Source organism: Lissotriton helveticus, chromosome 7 (genome assembly GCF_964261635.1).
Source record: "Lissotriton helveticus chromosome 7, aLisHel1.1, whole genome shotgun sequence".
Taxonomy (NCBI): domain Eukaryota; kingdom Metazoa; phylum Chordata; class Amphibia; order Caudata; family Salamandridae; genus Lissotriton; species Lissotriton helveticus.
The window spans coordinates 855,443,021-855,460,897 of record NC_136068.1 but is presented as its reverse complement, the minus strand read 5'-3'; the positions used below and the strand labels follow the sequence as shown (position 1 = coordinate 855,460,897).

At 44.3% G+C, this 17,877-nt stretch overlaps 1 protein-coding gene across 7 annotated transcripts in view; it reads right to left on the bottom strand.

The window, feature by feature from the left end:
• LCP2 (lymphocyte cytosolic protein 2) overlaps positions 1 to 17,877 on the bottom strand; it is a 665,418-nt gene that overhangs the window by 613,746 nt on the left and 33,795 nt on the right. For all 7 annotated transcript variants that reach the window (XM_078653368.1, XM_078653363.1, XM_078653365.1 and 4 more), the window contains exon 2: positions 8,139 to 8,201. In XM_078653368.1, the coding sequence (XP_078509494.1) occupies positions 8,139 to 8,201 (63 nt within the window). The remainder of the gene's footprint in view (positions 1 to 8,138; positions 8,202 to 17,877) is intronic.

Here is a 17,877-nt window from a genome sequence, read left to right as displayed (position 1 = left end):
AATGTGAGTGGTCTTGTTTCTTCTAGGTCATGTCCCTTACCCAACATGGAGACTGGCAGACATTAAACCACTCACAGTCACACATACATCTTCGAAGCAAATGCACACTCTACACATTGCTACATGCCATGTCTGCCAAAGGGGAGTTAGAAAAATCATAGTAGAATGTAATATGAGTGGACTAGTAGGCCCCACTCCAGTGACACAGGTGCTGATCATCATTACTAAAACACTGTAAGCTGCCCCCCACGATTGCGCTACTTAAGTCTTTGGTGAGGGAAGTAGCCCTTTACGACTTTTTAGGGTAGGACTTTGCATAACCCTCCAGGCCCATCAAGACAACAATTTCTGAGGCAGGCATGGGCCATGGCGCTTCTTTCTTTGCCTATGACTTAAATATCAGCACTAGACATCCAGATATATTTGCATGTGAGGCAATCAGGGCTGGGGTGCCCGTCCATCACCATGCCAGTGAATTTTCTATCCCAATACATTCTATTCAGATGAATAATAATTAGAACTGTTGTAATTCCTGCATTGACCTAATGTTTGAACAAAGACAGGCCCAAATGGGAAATTACAATGCTATCACTAAAACACACATATAAAGTTGCCAGGATACCCTTACTGGTGATAGTTTGCTTCACAAATACATATAACATAACAGGGCTCCTCTATCCTGACTGAGTCACTAACTTTCAGGAGCCAGTATGAACATGTGACAAACAGCCCTGCTTTGTCCACCTCCCCAAAAGCATAGCCAGTCCTCTTCAAACTACTTCTAATGTGCTTCACCACTTTTATCTGTGGAGGAAGAAAGTGCTGCCAGTGGATGGAGACTCTTCTGTGTGTGTGAAGAAAGCTACCAGAGAAGCTTTGAGACTGCTTGGACATATGCCTCATATTCTTCGTTATGTCATTAGTGGAACATTGGCCGCCGCTCAGAACCCATGCAGCAACAGTAGAACACTGAGCGGCCAGTGAGTTACTTGAGCTTACCGGAAGATGATACTGACAATGAGTGGGCAGACATTTTACCTTCTCATGACCGATCTATTCGGGAAGCAAGATTGAAATACATTTACTTCAAGGTGCTCCATAAATGGCTCTGGCATCCATATAGATTGAGTCGAGCCAGACTAATACTGGATGATTGTTGCTGGAGATGCGCCCAGCCTAGATGTGAACTTTACCATGTTCCACGGTCCTATGGACAGCTCAATAACAACTGGGAGGCCATTTGGAATACATTACACAACACTAGCCAACTGGCTTTCACAGAATCTGCAAAACTGGCCATCTGAAATGTCTTCATTGACAAGGACGAGGCCCCCTCTTCCTAGGTGAGGTGGACGGAAACAGCCCTCATGGTAGCAAAAATATGTATCCTTAGACATTGGCGCTCCCTATACAAGGAGTGGGCGATGGAACTTTTCCTCATTTCCACATATGAAAAGAGCATATATAAGCTTCAAGATCGGATCCACACTTTTGAAGACGTGTGGGGTGCATTTCTTCACCTTCTTGAATCCTAATGAATAATCCTGGAGAGCCATTCAGCACTCCTGACAAGCCTATCCGGAAAACCCCACAACAACTTCTGTCCACGCAACCAGAGAGACCCAACATGTGTGAGAGGCATATACTGATATACCATATATCCCACAGAGGTCACACAGCGGTAGAAGGGGGAGTAACTGTCAGTCTTCATAAAAACAGTCCGCTGAAAACCACAGTGAGGTGAGAACTGGAAAGAAACAAACTGGCCAGTAGACAGGATGAGGCAATAATATAATATTATATCACGTGAGGTTGTTGTACATGTGGACTTAGTGCTACAAATAAAAATGGGTGGAGAATTGGATATTTCAGGCTTGCTGAGTCTATAAGTTTTTGTTCGATCTACTTGGGTGTAGACAATGGGCCCGATTCACAAAGGTAAAGTTGGACGTAAATCAAACTTTACGACTTTCGGCATTCAAAAAGGTGCCCTCTGTAAATACCGAACATCAAACTTTATGACTTTTAGTACATTTACGAGTAGTAAATGCCCTTTATAAATACTGAAAGTCATAGAGTTATGCTTTTGGCTCACTTTATTTACCTTTGTGAATCGGACCCAATGTGTTTTATATGTTTTATTAGCTGCGTACACAGGGCCGGACTGGCTACTGGGCAGTTGTGTGTCCTGCCAAGCAGGGGGATGATTTTGTTGATGGGGACCTGTGTGTGCAAAACGAAATTCGTTTTGCTTTTTTTATTTCAAAGCGCACGCACGTCCCCATCAACGAAATAAGTCCACACCACAGAGAAATTAGCCCCCAGCTCGGCAGCACACACAACTGCCCGGTAGCCAGTCCAGCCCTGTGCGTACAGACTACGTTGCAGCGACATGTGGCTTTACAAACTGTATAAATGTTTTAAAACAATTATCAATAAAGACATTTTCTTAAAAAGGTTAAACGAGTTGAAGTTTGTTCGGGCTTGATTAACCTTAGGAACGCCACCATTTATTGTGAATGGTGCAAAATACTAACAGTTATGCAGACATAATAGCCAGTAAGTGACTTGATTGTGGTATCATCTGCCGATCACAAATTCAGATCATGACAAAGCCAAGTGAGCCTAGCTTCTTTATGAGGGTGGTAAAAAGAACAGTGAGGGATGATAACGCCTATTATTCACAGTTCTAAGAAGTACAATATGCTTATTATTGGGAGCTCCCCGTGCTTTAGCTAGGCACAGCATCCGAGGCTCAGCCTTGATCATTTGCCCATTAGATTGGTGAGTCATTATAGAGCTGAGCCCACCATCTCTGGAAAAAAATGAACTAAAAACAAACGGTGGACCTGAATAAACTATGAGGATGCGATTTTCCCTTTGATTTTTTTTCTACTGAACTGCAGTTCAAATAGACAACATAATTTGAATAATATACAGGTTTTCAGTCTGCAGCTGAACCTAGGGTGACCAACAGTCCGTAAATTTCACGGACAGTCCGTAATTTCGGCCGTCTGTCCGTTGTCCGTGAAGGATTCTTTAACGGACGCCATTTGTCCGTCATTTTAACAGGGCACCGGTTGCCCCACCCTGAAGCCGGCACAGCTTCCACCCACCTCCCTTCTTCACTCCGATGCTGTTGAGGTCGGATGTAACAGACTCCGAGGCAGGACCAAAGCTCAGATACCTGCAGCATTGGAGAGGCACAGCGGGGTGGCAACCCTCACACCTCCAGCCCTTGATGAGCTGTTAAGAGGTGCTTGAAGCTGTTAAGAGGTGCTATTTAGAGGGGCCTCACACATTCCATTTCTACCCACGGCCCAAACACCCTAGACTCGGCCAGATGACACCCCTGATTACACCGAGGCAGCATGTGCTTCTCTTCACCGAGCTTAATTACTGTCACTAAATTGTAAGCAAACCTCGGTTCTTCAAACATGCAGTCCATAATGTAATACAATAAAGAAATGGCACAATCACACCCACACTGATTAACAAAGTATGGAGGACAATCAGTTCAATCAGTTCTCTTAGAGTTTCTCCTGTAAGTACTGTACATCACAGTGGGGGATGGCATTTTGGACAGAGAGCCTGTCTTCTCGTTGTCTTGTGCAGGAGGGGGCGAGGAGCCAAAGATGATACTATAATACTGCATGCCCACCCCTGTGCCCACCCTGGTGGATCCTGTTCCCTCTCCTGTGATGTCTCCTGCCCTCCCCTCAGTGATGGCTATTGTCCCCCCATGTTGTGGCTCCAGTCCACCCCCGCCTATGATGGCTCTTGTCCCCCCCTGTGGTGGATCCTGTCTCCGCCCTGGGTGGCTTCTGTCCCAGTCCTGGAACGGCCCCTGCAGCGAGGGTGAAGTTCTTGATGGGCCTCTTCTCAAAGGGGCTCAGCTCAAAATTAATATGGAAAGGTGGGCGAGTAAGTAAGTGAAGGGATGGGTGAATGGCTGGATGAATTAGTGAAAGGGTGAATGGATGAATGAAAGATTGAATAAATGGATAATGAGAGAGGATGGATGGATTGATGAGTGAGGGGAAGGATGGAGAAAAAATGTAAATAGCTGGATGTATGGGTGGAAGGGTAGCTGGATGATGGATGAGGGGAAAGATGGATGAGGGGAAGGATGATGGATGAGGAGAAGAATGGATGGATGGAGGGGAAGGATGGATGGCTGAGGGGAAGGATAAATGGATGGGATGGATGGATGGGTGAGGGGAAGGATGGATGATGAATGAAAGGAAGGATGGATGAGGGGAAGGGTGGATGGATGAGGGGAAGGATGGATGGATGAGGGGAAGGATGGATGATGGATGAAAGGAAGGATGGATGAGGGGAAGGATGGATGGATGAGGGAAAGGATGGATGGATGGGATGGATGGATGGGTGAGGGGAAGGATGGATGATGGATGAAAGGAAGGATGGATGAGGGGAAGGATGGATGGATGAGGGGAAAGATGGATGGATGAGGGGAAGGATGGATGACGGATGAAAGGAAGGATGGATGAGGGAAAGGATGGATGGATGAGGGGAAGGATGGATGGATGAGGGGAAGGATGGATGGATGAAGGGATGGATGGATGAGGGGAAGGAAGGATGGATGAGGGGAAGGATGGATGGATGAGGGGATGGATGGAGGGGAAGGATGGATGGATGGGTGGGTGAAAGGATGGAAGGATGGATGATGAGGGGAAGGATGGATGGATGGATGATGAGGGGAAGGATGGATGGATGAAGGGATGGATGGATGAGGGGAAGGAAGGATGGATGAGGGGAAGGATGGATGGATGAGGGGATGGATGGAGGGGAAGGATGGATGGATGGGTGGGTGAAAGGATGGAAGGATGGATGATGAGGGGAAGGATGGATGGATGGATGATGAGGGGAAGGATGGATGGATGGATGATGAGGGGGTGGGTGAAAGGATGGATGATGAGGGGAAGGATGGATGGATGGATGGATGATGAGGGGGTGGGTGAAAGGATGGATGATGAGGGGAAGGGTGGATGGATGGATGATGAGGGGAAGGGTGGATGGATGGATGATGGGGGGTATGTGAAAGGATGGATGGATGGATGATGAGGGAATGGATGGATGATGAGGGGGTGGGTGAAAGGATGGATGGATGATGAGGGGAAGGATGGATGGATGATGAGGGGAAAGGATGGATGGATGATAAGGGAAGGATGGATGGATGATGAGGGGAAGGACGGATGGATGGATGATGGGTGGGTGAAAGGATGGATGGATGGAGAGTGGGTGGGTGAAAGAATGGATGATGGATGATGAGTGGGTGGGTGAAAGTATGGATGGATGGATGGGTGGGTGAAAGGATGGATGGATGGATGAGTGGGTGGATGGTGGGTGGGTGAAATGATGGATCAGTGGATTGGATAGTGGGTGGGTGAAAGGATGGATGAGTGGGTGGGTGGATGGTTGAGTGGATGATGGGTGGGTAGGTGGATGAGTGAAATGATGGATGGATTGATGTATTGATAAGTGCAAGGGTGAATGAATGGACGTATGAGTAAAAGGGTGGATGTAGGGATGGATGAGTGAGTGAAAGGGAGGGTAGTTGGACAAAAGGATGAATAGATGTGTGAAGGACTGAAATGATAGATGGATGAGTGAAAGGGTCAATGGATGGATTCATGAGTGGATGAGTAGATGGATGGATGGGTGGGTGGATAGATGGATGGACGGAAGGATGGCTAAGTGAAAGGGTCGATGGAGAGAGAGGGGAGGATGGATGGATGACTAAAAGAGTGGATGGGTGGAAGGATTAGTAAGTGAAAGGATGGCTGGATTGGTGAAAGGGTAAATGGCTGAATGGATGAGTGAATGGATGGATGGGATGAAGAGTGGATGGATAAGTACAGATGGATAGCGTGAAAGGGTGGATGGATGGGTGGATGGATGGATGGATGGATAATGGAGGATGAGTGAAAGGATGGATGAGGGGATGGATGAAGGGATGGATGAGTGAAATGATAGATGGAAGGATACATGATGGATAGGTTTGTAAATGGTTGAATATGTTTGGAAATGTCTGGGCTTACTTATAAACTATTGCGCGACCTCTGATGTGTCTGTAAAACCTATCTATTGTCCTGAAGTTTTGTCCTGAATTTTGACCTCCTGTCCTGATTTTGTTTCCTGAATTTTGACCCTTTGTCCTGAATTTTTACACTCACCGTCCTGAATTTGCACCAATGCCAGTTGGTCACCCTAGCTGAACCACACTGCACCGGCCTGTCTTTTTGAAAGCATGAAACCCGAGTAAACTTGGGGCTCTTAGTCACCATTCCCCTATTATAACCCTATTCAATTTCTTCTTTGGAGTACAATGCCTCTCTTAAAATAGGTGTGTTACCTATGTCAGGGAAAGTCTGTGATTTTACCATAAACATGTATGTAAACAGAGCAAATTATATGGATTCATAATACATCCGTGCTCTTTGATGTCCTAAGTATATCCTGTAGAAATGACCTCGTTTGAGACTACTTCACACTAACTTGTTCCTGAAATATTTCTCATACCGTCTGATTACTTAAGAAATAATATTTGTATGTCACAAGTCAGCCTTTCTGAACACAGTAACCTCCTATATGAGAAACATACTAAGCAGTGTCCTTCGTGTGACACTGAGGACAGAAGGCGACATGGTTCAGGGGCTCAAATGCAGAACATAAGTGTGGAAATCTGGGATGGGAGTCTAGCCAAATGTTGTCATTATGATTAAATTGGTTTGCCTCATTTTCCTTGACTGTAGATTTCGGAACCATCCTGAAGTAACTCAGGGGCATATTATCAAGCACCGGTGTTAAAATTGAAACTGCCGATAAAACGGCGATAATGGGCTCGATAATACGCCCTTGTTAATTCCCATAGAAGCCCATGTTCTTGTGTTAACATGGGCTTCTATGAGAATTAACAAGGGCGTATTATCGAGCCCATTATCGCCGTTTTATCGGCAGTTTCCTGCCGATAAAACTGCGATAATTTTAACACTGGTCCTTGATAATATGCCCCTCAGTTCTTAGTGTGTGGTGTACGAAAGCCCCACTTGCTGACATCAGTATGGGTTTATAGACTCTACTGTCACTTCAAAAATTATAACAATACAGCGTGCATTATAAACTGCATACTTTTTGGCTCACTCATGTCAACGTTCTCAGGGCATACAGCCGGGAACATTTTGTGAATTTTGTGACTCTTCACTTCACTTTCATTTTAATAAACACCACGCGGGGCAGATATAAACCATTGTGCACTAGATTAAAAACTAGCAGGTATTTAAAAAAATAGTTTACGAGCCTTCTTATCTGTTTAAATGTACCCTGTTACATGATGTACTTGCCAATTCTCCTAAAGGCCAGTTCCCATGTTGACTCTTAGTGCCAAACCACGACCATGGGTCTGCTCTACTCTCTATGCATTTGTTGGCTTGCTCATCTCTCGCTTTGAGAGCCGCCTAATACAGATGACCCCCCGCACCCCCCCCCCCGCAATATTCTAATGTGCAGTTTCAAAATGAACAAAGAATGGCACAGGGAAAAATAATCAAATCTCTTAGGCCTGGAATTGTAATATTTTTACCATTAGCAGATGGAAATTCTCTGCAAAAAATGCATGACATTGCATGGATGGTGTCTCTCGAGCTGGAGTCAGGTTTAAATAACCAACGATGCTTTGCCCGTAGATAAACACACAAAGGGGCATATTATCAAGCCTGGGCGATAAAATTATCGCCTCTTTATCGGAAGAAAACTGCCGATAAAGTGGCGATAATGGGCTTGACAATATGCTCTATGGAATTCCAATCAAAGCCAACGTTAGATGTGAAGTCAACTAACATGGGCTTCGATTGGAATTCAATAGCATATTATCAAGCCCATTATAGCCGCTTTATCGGCAGCTTTAGGCCGATAAAGTGGCGATAATTTTATCGCCCAGGCTTGATAATATGCCCCAAAGAGACCAAAACAGATTACAAAGCCACTGATGGAGAATATATAATTGCAAATCAATCGTCCTACACGGGGAGTAGGACGATACCTGGGTAAGAGAACAAATAAACACGAGATAAAATTGTAATTGCAGCTTGCATTTAGAAATCTATGAAAAAGCTTACCAGAAATCGCTGGCCATTAATGCTATGCTTTTTCACAACTTTTTCACAGTCTTTATAGTTTAACTGCAAACAAAAAAGAGAAATAGGAACACTGTATTATTTCATATGTAGACAGAACATAAAAACATTAGGATGTAAAAAATAAGTTATTAGTGCCTCTAAGCATCAATCTGTAATCAGCATTTCTATGAGGGTAACCTAGTAAAATAATAACACTGGCGTGTTTGCAGTCATTTTCTGTTTGTAAAGTGAACTGCATACAGTGGCAGGTTGAAAAATCTGCCTCGACATATGTAAATACTTTTTGCAGTAGTAGGGCTTAGAAAAAAACAAGTTTAAAAGATACTGCACAAATCTTTTAAACAAATGTTTTAGTCAGTACATTTGTTGATGTTTTATTTTATGGTTTTCATTCAATTAGGTCTTCAACTAGGAATTAGGAAAACAAAAATGTCTGCCTGATTCTGGATACATCTTAAAATGCGCTTCTTACATTTTTCAGCATTTTAATTTGTGTCGATTAGTATATTATTGTTTACCGTGTATTGTGTAGTGGAATGGTCAAAACTAAATATAATAACTGGATTTATTAGAAACCATAGGAACTACACATTAGGAGTTCCCACCATTAGGAAAATACCGAGCAACAAAGGAAAGGATATAGGTGACTTTAAATTTGAGTAGTCATGCATTTGGGGTTTACTGTGATCCAGAAGGTGTGTGTGCCATTTGTATCCACATGGATGAAATGAGAGTGCCAAAAATGTTCACAAATAACGTAAATCGAACAGTTTTCCCAATGGAATGTTATTCTCCTCTTGCAAATCACAACCCCATAATTTTTAGTCACACCTAAAAATATAAGCGATGTATTTTCAATGCCAAGTCCTCTTTCCTAAGTGACTATCGCTCTTGCTGCACATTCCCTAAACTTTATTTCAATTTATGTCAAAACCTCCCAATCCTGACAACATGAAATAAGCAGTTTCCACAGTCTTTGGAACCCATTTAGAGTATGGTTGAGCGGCTACTCCATCACAAACGTAGTGGAGGACCTTGTCCATTAAACTGACAGACTGCTTCCCTATTAGGAGTCAGACAGACTGCCAAGAACCCAACTGCACTGCTCTCAATTGCTCCGAGGTCGGAAAAACGCGCACAAAGGCAAAACAGAGTTGAACCATCGGTGTAGGTATATCAGGCCGTCCACACTATTTTAATTAGGCGTCTGAAGGATTTCTTTTTCGATTTGGGACTGCCAGGAAAACCGATGGTCCTGAACAGCAGGAAATAGAAAAATTAACCCAGAATCTCTGAGAAAACTCCCAGGGTTTCAGGGTAATTAATGGTTTTTTTTCCAAATCAAGTTGTTTTGGTGAGTAGCTGCCTGAAATAGGCAGTCACTCACCAAACTTGAGGTACCATGACAGCAACTTCTCCAAAGGCACAGAGATATCCACCGAGCCAGTGGAGATCTCTTAAAACGTTAAATGGTATTCGAGTAAGGGTGGTGGATGGAAAATCTGCCACGCAGATGGGCCCGGGCTACCAATAAAAGTATAAATTAGGCCTTTAATCCTGTGCAATAATCTTCTTTCATATTTCAGTAGTAAAATTAAGGACATTCATGATAGTATCTGTGAGAAAGTGTATTATTAGTTGAGGTGGACGGCAATCCACCACAATTAATAATTTCACTTTTCTTGTTCAGTCCAGTAGAGGCTTCAATAATTGAAACCTGAGCTCAACACCTTTTGAGTATGGCGCACAAAAGCATTAAGAAAATGTGTAAAGCATTTAGAAGTACCAAAACAGTAAATTAAAAAGTCCAAAACACAGCACTATAACATTCCCACACCAATTTCTGAATATAAAAAATACTTTGGTGAACAAAATGGCACCACAACAACAAAGATCTGATAAGGCAAGCTGGAGATATGAATTTTTAAACTTCAAAAATATGTACCCAAAAAAGTTAAGCCCCAACTACGGTCATCTGGTTGCACTAGTTGTGTGTTAAGGCTGAAGGCAATGAAGTGCAGATTCAATACAGAAACCGGATTCATCTCAGACAGAAACTTTAACTTCTGGCTAATCACTGAAATGGAAATCAAAAATCATCAGCAGGGCAAGGCAGCAGGCTGTGACAGAGAACGGTTCCATGAGGCAGTATAGCGATCAGGCCAGGTCTCTGTGACGCTGTTGACTTTTGTCAAGGAAGCTTCATGTGGGAGGAATTCAAAATTCACACCCAAGCAAGGTTCAGCCAAGCCTGAACACTTTTTTACCGGTGCCAGTGAACATTTCTACATTCTGACTTTCAGAAGTCTGCAATCTGTAGCTGGACAGGGCTTCTTGAGGCCAAATGCCCTCTACACAAGGTCTCACTGAAATGGATTTGCTGCTGCAGAAAACCTCAGGAGGGAATCTTTGGCCCAGAGGCAATGCACCTTGGTAAATCATAATTGGCAGGTTTGTCCTAGTCCTCAGTAGGACTTTGTAGCCAGACTCCTTCTTGGCCGCATGTTTTTCAGGAATGTTAGGAGGAGTACACTTTGACACAGCCAAGGTTAACATGACCTCAGGAAGCCCAATTCAAGGTCAACACTAACTCCAGCAGAAGCAGCCAGCAGGCAAATGCAGGTCCATTTGGAACTGGTAAGCTGGGTCCTCCAGGAGAAGAGCTTCCGGCAGTTATTTGTGTCCTTGTAGCTTAAGAAGAGGTCAGACAATTGACCCTTGAAGTCCACTTTTTGCCCCAGACAAAAGGGGGAGCAGGGCCAGCCTTCAGTCTCCCACAGGTCTCAACAGCAGGTGCACTATTTCTTCTGTCTCCCACAGGTCTAAGAGTATTCTGAAGAAGGTGCTCAGGATAGCCATATTAATGTGTTATTTGCCTGTGGGTTGTGGTGAATTCCAGCCCCTCCCTAACCAATAGGGACAAGGTTACACGGGGAAACCCTACCACTTTTGCAGCAGTCCCTGTGTTTACTACTGCAAACAATCCCACAGAACCCCTCTCTATCTAAAACCAATAAGGCAGAATTTACTTGCCCTGTGCAAAGCATCTGTGCCACCCTCATAGCAGTAGCGGCTCCTGGGGGGAGTGCTTTCGGGTGGTGACGCAGGGCAGGGGAGGTGCAGGGTGGGGGGTAGTAAACTCCGGATTATGGCCTAATGGAGGTAAGTATGCAAATAAATAAAACACATTTTATTGCGCGTGCTGCATCACATTTGGCAGAATTGGAGGAATTTTGTAATTCTGCATTACTCTCGTAAAGCGGGATTACTATTAAATTCTGCTGTTCTGTTCCTCCAGCAGAATTAAACAGCAGATCAGCACTGACTACGATCAGCACTGACTACGCCATGAAGTGAGTGAGGACATAGGCAGCACACAGAATGCGCGTGTAAAATTCCCAAAGACGCAACTCTTTGGCATGTGTTGAGCGGGACCACATGTGCAGGGTATTACAAAGCATGCGCATGGAAGGGCTACCTCTAAACTGCACTTATGTATCTCTATCCCTCACGTGCAACACTACTGCGCATATGCAATGACAAAAGACTATCCAAATGCTCATGCTCAGTGACACTGGAGGTGCATACATACAAAGCATGCTCACATGAAGCCTGATTCCATGGTTAACAGGGCATGCTCAGAGGCACTGAGCAAGTTCAGCTAGTGGGCAGGCAAGCACCGTGTCCTCCCTAGTGCCCGCACAGACAAGACAAAACCGTTTTATTGTGTACTATACAAGGGCTGCCACTCATAGAGTTCATGACGAGGATACTGTTTACCCTGCCAAAAAAAGGGTCAAGTTCACTCAGTCAGTGTTACGTTATTCGTTTATTTTCAAGTTCGTGTCTCATCGCCTTTCTTAAACATAGTACAACACAGAATTTGGGCAATGTGTGCGGCGCTGCCAGGTTTTAAGCGTGCTTATTTATAATGTTTACAGTACTTGGATGTGACTTTATCATGTCCTGCTCTCGTTACTATTGCTAGCTCAGAGCGTTCACAGAAGTTAAGAAGAAAATAACGACAAAGGAGCGTGCACAATTCTAGGGTGCTAGAGGCATCAGGATGTATAAGGGTACAAAATATGCAGGAAGCACGCGTGTGCGCATGCTCATATTCACAAATACTGACACCACGTTGGAGTTTTCAGACTGCGCTCCTTTTCCCCCCCCCCGCACACAAATTACGGAGCAACGGATGTCAGGTAGAAACTCAGGGCCTCATTTATGAGGCCTTGCGTGAGTTTTGCGCTTCTGATGCGTCACTTTTTGTGATGCATCGGCGGCGTAAAACATGCCTCCTGATGCGCACTATTTACAAAGTGACGCATCTAAGCAGATGCGTCACTTTGTAAACCCCTGCGCTACATTATACCTGCGTCAGGTATAATGTATGCAGAGGGGGCGTTCACCCGCAAAAAGCCTCGTAATAGTGATGCAGTGAAATCTATGAGATTTCACTGCGTCACTTTTAGGATGCTGTTGCGTTAAAATCTTGCGCCTGCCTCACAGCAGGCGTAAGACTGACGCAAGCCCTTTCACATGGGGCTTTCCCCATGTGAAAGGAAGCATTGCTGGAGTTGCGTCACTTTTGTGACACACTCCAGCAATGCGTCACTTTTGCGCCCACAGATACGTCAGAAATACTGACGTATCTGTAACTCCTTGCGACATGATGCGTCATATTATAAATATGACGCATCAATCGTGTCGCAGGGTGAGCGCAGTGAAAAGTGACGCATCGCTGTTTTCACGCACCGATGCGTCACTTTTCATAAATGAGGCCCTCAGCATTCAATGCAAAACTCATATATGAACAAGTGAGTTTTAATACCTTTCACTTTTGAACTTGTAACTCTTCAGTTTGGTTGGCTGTACAGTCTGGAAGAGAACATTTACTACACATTAATCAAATAGGTTTCTGACTAGGTAAGGGACAGAACCTGCTTTAGTTTCAGTGTTGAATGATCCTATACTTTCCCACTTGCCTCTTTGAGCTCAACGTGTTAGGCACATTAGACTTCACTGCCCACATTTTATTCAGATGGAATTAACAGGAGGGTCTGGTGGGTCCCGCTAGAGATGGTCCCCCTCATTCCTCCATAATATAAGACAGTCCTTTATTCGTTCTCCTTTTTTGCAAAAACATCTTCCAAAAGCATTTTCGTAGCCTCCGCTTTGCATTTTATCTTCTCTCAACAGGTGTTGTGTTGTTGCATTTTAGCTCCCGCCACTTTTATTTACAGGCAGGTGCCTCTTATGTTTGAGAATGGTCAGGAAAGATCAAATGATTATCCATATATAATATTAGTTTTTTATTAGCAGGGAATTATTTCCCCATGGGCATAGACACTCTACCATAGAGGCGAATGTTTTAGTTATTGAATCCTTAAGAGTTTATTTCTCACAGCAAAAATATCTCCTCATTTCGGTCCATGACCACTAATTTAGATGCCCTGCAAATATATGTATCTCCGCCTTCCTTGGTGGTTTCTGGCCTTCCAGTCTTCTCCTTTGCAATAGCCCATGTGCTGACACTTTTCAGACAAACGCAGATTTTCTCTCCTATTTCCACGTGTCTACTTTGCCGATGCAGGGAAGGGCAAAGAGAGGCTATATGTGATGAGGTGCACATAGGTCCACTACCACCCTCTACATTTCTGCTTCATAAGTGGTACTTCCCTACCCCAGCTGAGGCTGACTAATACACCATCCAGGCATTTTAGAAGCAAACCAAACCAGCAGAAAAGGCATAGAACTCACAAGAGATTCCAGAACAATGAGATCAGGGTCAGTAACCACAGTTGTGAAAGAGGTGTAGATCACAAGAGCAATGAGGATTTCCACAGATTGCATGGAAAAGAGGATAGAAACAGTCAGGAGATACGAATAAAAAGGAATGGAGGTCTGAATACCCAGAGAATTGAAACAACAAGCATAATGAAGAGCCAGTGATAAAAGCAAAACATTTGTTGCGTTCCTGGATACAGAAAGCCAGCACCGCATCTCTTCCTGTTATTAAACCAAGGCCTAGTCATAGCAAGTATTTTTGCAGTCTTGGTGAGGTCAAGTGGTGAACTCGTTGCCACGGACATATCGGTAATTCATTCACCTTGCTGTCACCTCTATCATTCTTTTTTCAATTGGGATTGTGCTTTCCTTCACCTTACAGGGGCACAGACAGGGCTGGCTTTAGCACTGGTGGCACTGGTGCAACAATCATTTTTGGTGCCCAACGACCGCCTCCTTGGATCCTCTCACCACCACTGGGTAAAAGTGCCCTTCATCTCTCTAATAATAAGTTATTGCGAAATACAGCACCTCTCCTGAGATCAGCACCTTTCACAGGCCAGCGCCCAGTGCTGCCGCATTGGTCCCACTTCCCTAAAGCCGGCCCTGGGCACAGGACCAAAGGGTGCCCATGTATTCATCTGATACAGAGGTGGGATGCATATGGTTGAGTTCACAGCCTGTTCAAGAAGAACACTATCAGTATAGTGACAAGTACACATCTATTGTTAGTGATTGACATTGTACCTCAACCTAACAATTGTTTTTCTTGTTTTTATTTTTCTTGTATTTCTTTGTTATGATGTTGACAAGGAAAAATGACACACCATGGTAACAACACATGTAATGTCATCAAATTGTTCATGACCCAACACGGCTCAAATTGTCCATTCCAGCATCCAGCGGCTACTGCCGTGATCTAACAGAACCAAGTGCAAGAAGATCAAATAAACAGGGAAAGTGTATCATAAAAGGTCATTGACACAGTGGGGAAACAACCTTTACAACGCAACTTTTACATCGCACTACCATTGCAACGCAGTCATTACATTGCAACATCCCTTACATCGGATGCCATTACAACGCAACCATTACATCGCATGACACTACAACGCATGTCATTACAATGCAGTCATTACACCACATACCATAACAACGCTTACCATTACAACGCATAGTACCCTTACACTATCCAACACTTACCCTACTGTTGCACTCCCTTGAGTTAGAATAGTAATTTTTACCATAAACTATCCAAAACTTACCATAAATGCAATGTAATGGTATGCGTTATAATGGTATGCATTGTAAAGATAGTATGCGATGTAATGGAATGCGTTGTAAAGGTAGTTTCTTAAAATGCGATGTCGTGTCATGCGATGTAATGGAATGCGTTGTAAAGGATGTTGCGATGTGAAAAATGTGTTTTAAAGGCATGCGTTGTAAAAGTATGCGTTGTAATGTCATACAACCACACAGTGGCATCCTGGTTTGCATTTGGATAGAAATATCCCCCAATACACCTTTAGAACCCCGTTTAATAGAAGGAGGTTTAGTGTAGCATAGTGTTCTGCAGACATGTGACCAGTCATACAGTGGGAATGAGGATATGACGATGTTGCAAGACATAACCCTATAATGTTGAAATCAAGTCTTTGTCCTTTCTCTCAGAAAGGCCATGTCTACATCGAGAAAAAACGACATTTGATCTTGTAGCGAGTGTACGATTTGTTAAGACAATTTTGTATACTTCCAACAGCATTCTCCAATGTGTGGGTTTAGCGGGCATACACCATTTTCTCAATATGCAAACATTGTTGAGCACCAATGATAACCAATGACAGTAATGAGCACATTCCTGTCTTGTCAGAGTTGTTTTGAAATATGTACAGCTTGCTTCAGGGAGTTAGGGTGAAAGTGTCAGAACTAGCTAGCAAGTTCCATGTGGACTTCCGGTTATGGTCTAGTTGCAAGCATGACTACAGGACATGGATCAGGTAACAGGCTGCACCCACCTCCAACAGTGGGACTAATTTGTCAGTTTTGCTCTATGAAACTTGAAAGGAGCTGAATATTAAAGTTTTGTAATAGCTGAATTTTAATTGGGTCTCTCAGAGTTCATTACTGTGTGATTGTAAGATAAGAAGATGAGAAATTGGTTTGTTGGTTGGCTAGGGTGTGAGCTCTGGTCAAGCAGCAACCAAACCTCTTCTCTGGGTAAAATGTCACAAGCAACCATAAATTAACCTGTGCTCAACCCTTGATTAGCTTGGCACAAAGCGTCAGGCTTAACTCAGAAGAAATGTGTGAGGTATTTGTGTAACCCTTCAAACAGTTACACATTGAAAGCATACCACCAAAGGATTCCAAACCAGTTTAGAAAGATCAAGTAATTTTTAATAAATAAAAGAAGACCAAAATGACAAAAATACAATTAGCAGAACCAGGGATATTCAATTTTAAATATTTTAGTTAAAATAGTGCCACAAAGCGCCAATTAATCAATCAAGCAGGGTTTTATAAAGCGTGCTACTCATCCGTAAGGGTCTCAAGGCGCTGGGAGAGGGGTGCAGCTCTGTTTCAGTCAAAGACCCTGGTCTTGAGGCTCTTCCTGAAGGTGTGCAGAGTAGGGGAGCATCCGATGTTGACTGAGAGCTTGTTCCAGACCTTTGCTGTGACGTAGGTGAAGGCTCTTCCGCCTGCTCTGGTTCTGCGGATACGTGGGCTCTCTGCTACTGGGGATATCTGGTTGCCAGACCAGTACAAAGTGAACCACAATGGAGTGCGGGCCAGCTACAGGGACCCAGTTCGGCCCACAGAATTGAGTACCTCAAATCCTGGTGCGAGGATCCGCAATGAACATGTGTGGCACAGCTGAAACGAGATTATGGTGCAAGGTCCTGCTTCATCATTGAGGATCCTGCTGATGAGGGGTTGTGATGCAAATTCCAGTGTTGAGAATGTGTTGCACAGTCAGGGCCATGGGTCAATTCCGAGAAGCTGCAAAACTGTGATGTGGAGTCTGGCATTGTTGTTGAGGCTTTCATCAGTGACAGATGTGAGGCATTGTGCATAGAATGGCTCATGCAGCAGTGGTTCCAATGCAGTGGCAGGATGCGATGTGATGTGTGTCGCTGCAGCGGTTCCGATCCAAGCAGCAGCTGTGATGCACCTGTGCTGCTCAGGGATGCACCACACAGCAGAAGAGATGCGTTGGTTCCATTGGAACCACAGTGACTGGCAAGCACCTTTAACCCACTTCCAAGGGTTCAGGACTGGGGTTGCCCCACTTGACAGGGTAGACTCATAGATAGCAGAGTCCAGGTGCAGAGTCCAGGTTGTTTAAAGCCTGCTGAGTCCCTGAGCTTTCAGATCAGGAGGCCAGCCAACGAGCCCGTGGAGTCGCTTTGGGTTCTGGGCTGAAGAGATGTAGGTCTAGTCCTTCTCACCAGAGCAATAGGGCAGCAGGCTGCAGGTCAGTAAGCAGGGGAGAAGTCATTCTGAGCAGCAGTCCTGCAGAGTGACCGTCCTTTCAGCACCATAACAGCCCTTCTTCCTGGCAGACTATATACAGGTGTAGGAGTTTACTATAGAGTTGATGTCTGAGGTCCTATTTTTTTACCATGGTGCCCTGGTCTGAAAGATGGGAGAAGTTTATAGATAGTGGCTTTGAAGTGCATGGAATTTTCTGACTCGCCTGACCTGGCGCCAAGCTGGCTGCAGTGCCAGTGTGTGGTTGTTAAGCCATTTGTGTGGCAGCAGTGCACACCCTATTTAGTTGCATGTGGGGCTGGGCTCAGCTACACCCCATCCTGCCAGCAGATGGCCGATTGAGTCACACCTAATCCCTCTATTATATGACTCTCTGGGAGGAATTATCAAAGTCTAAAAGTCAATTGCACACAGTCATGTGACACAAGGCAGGCTA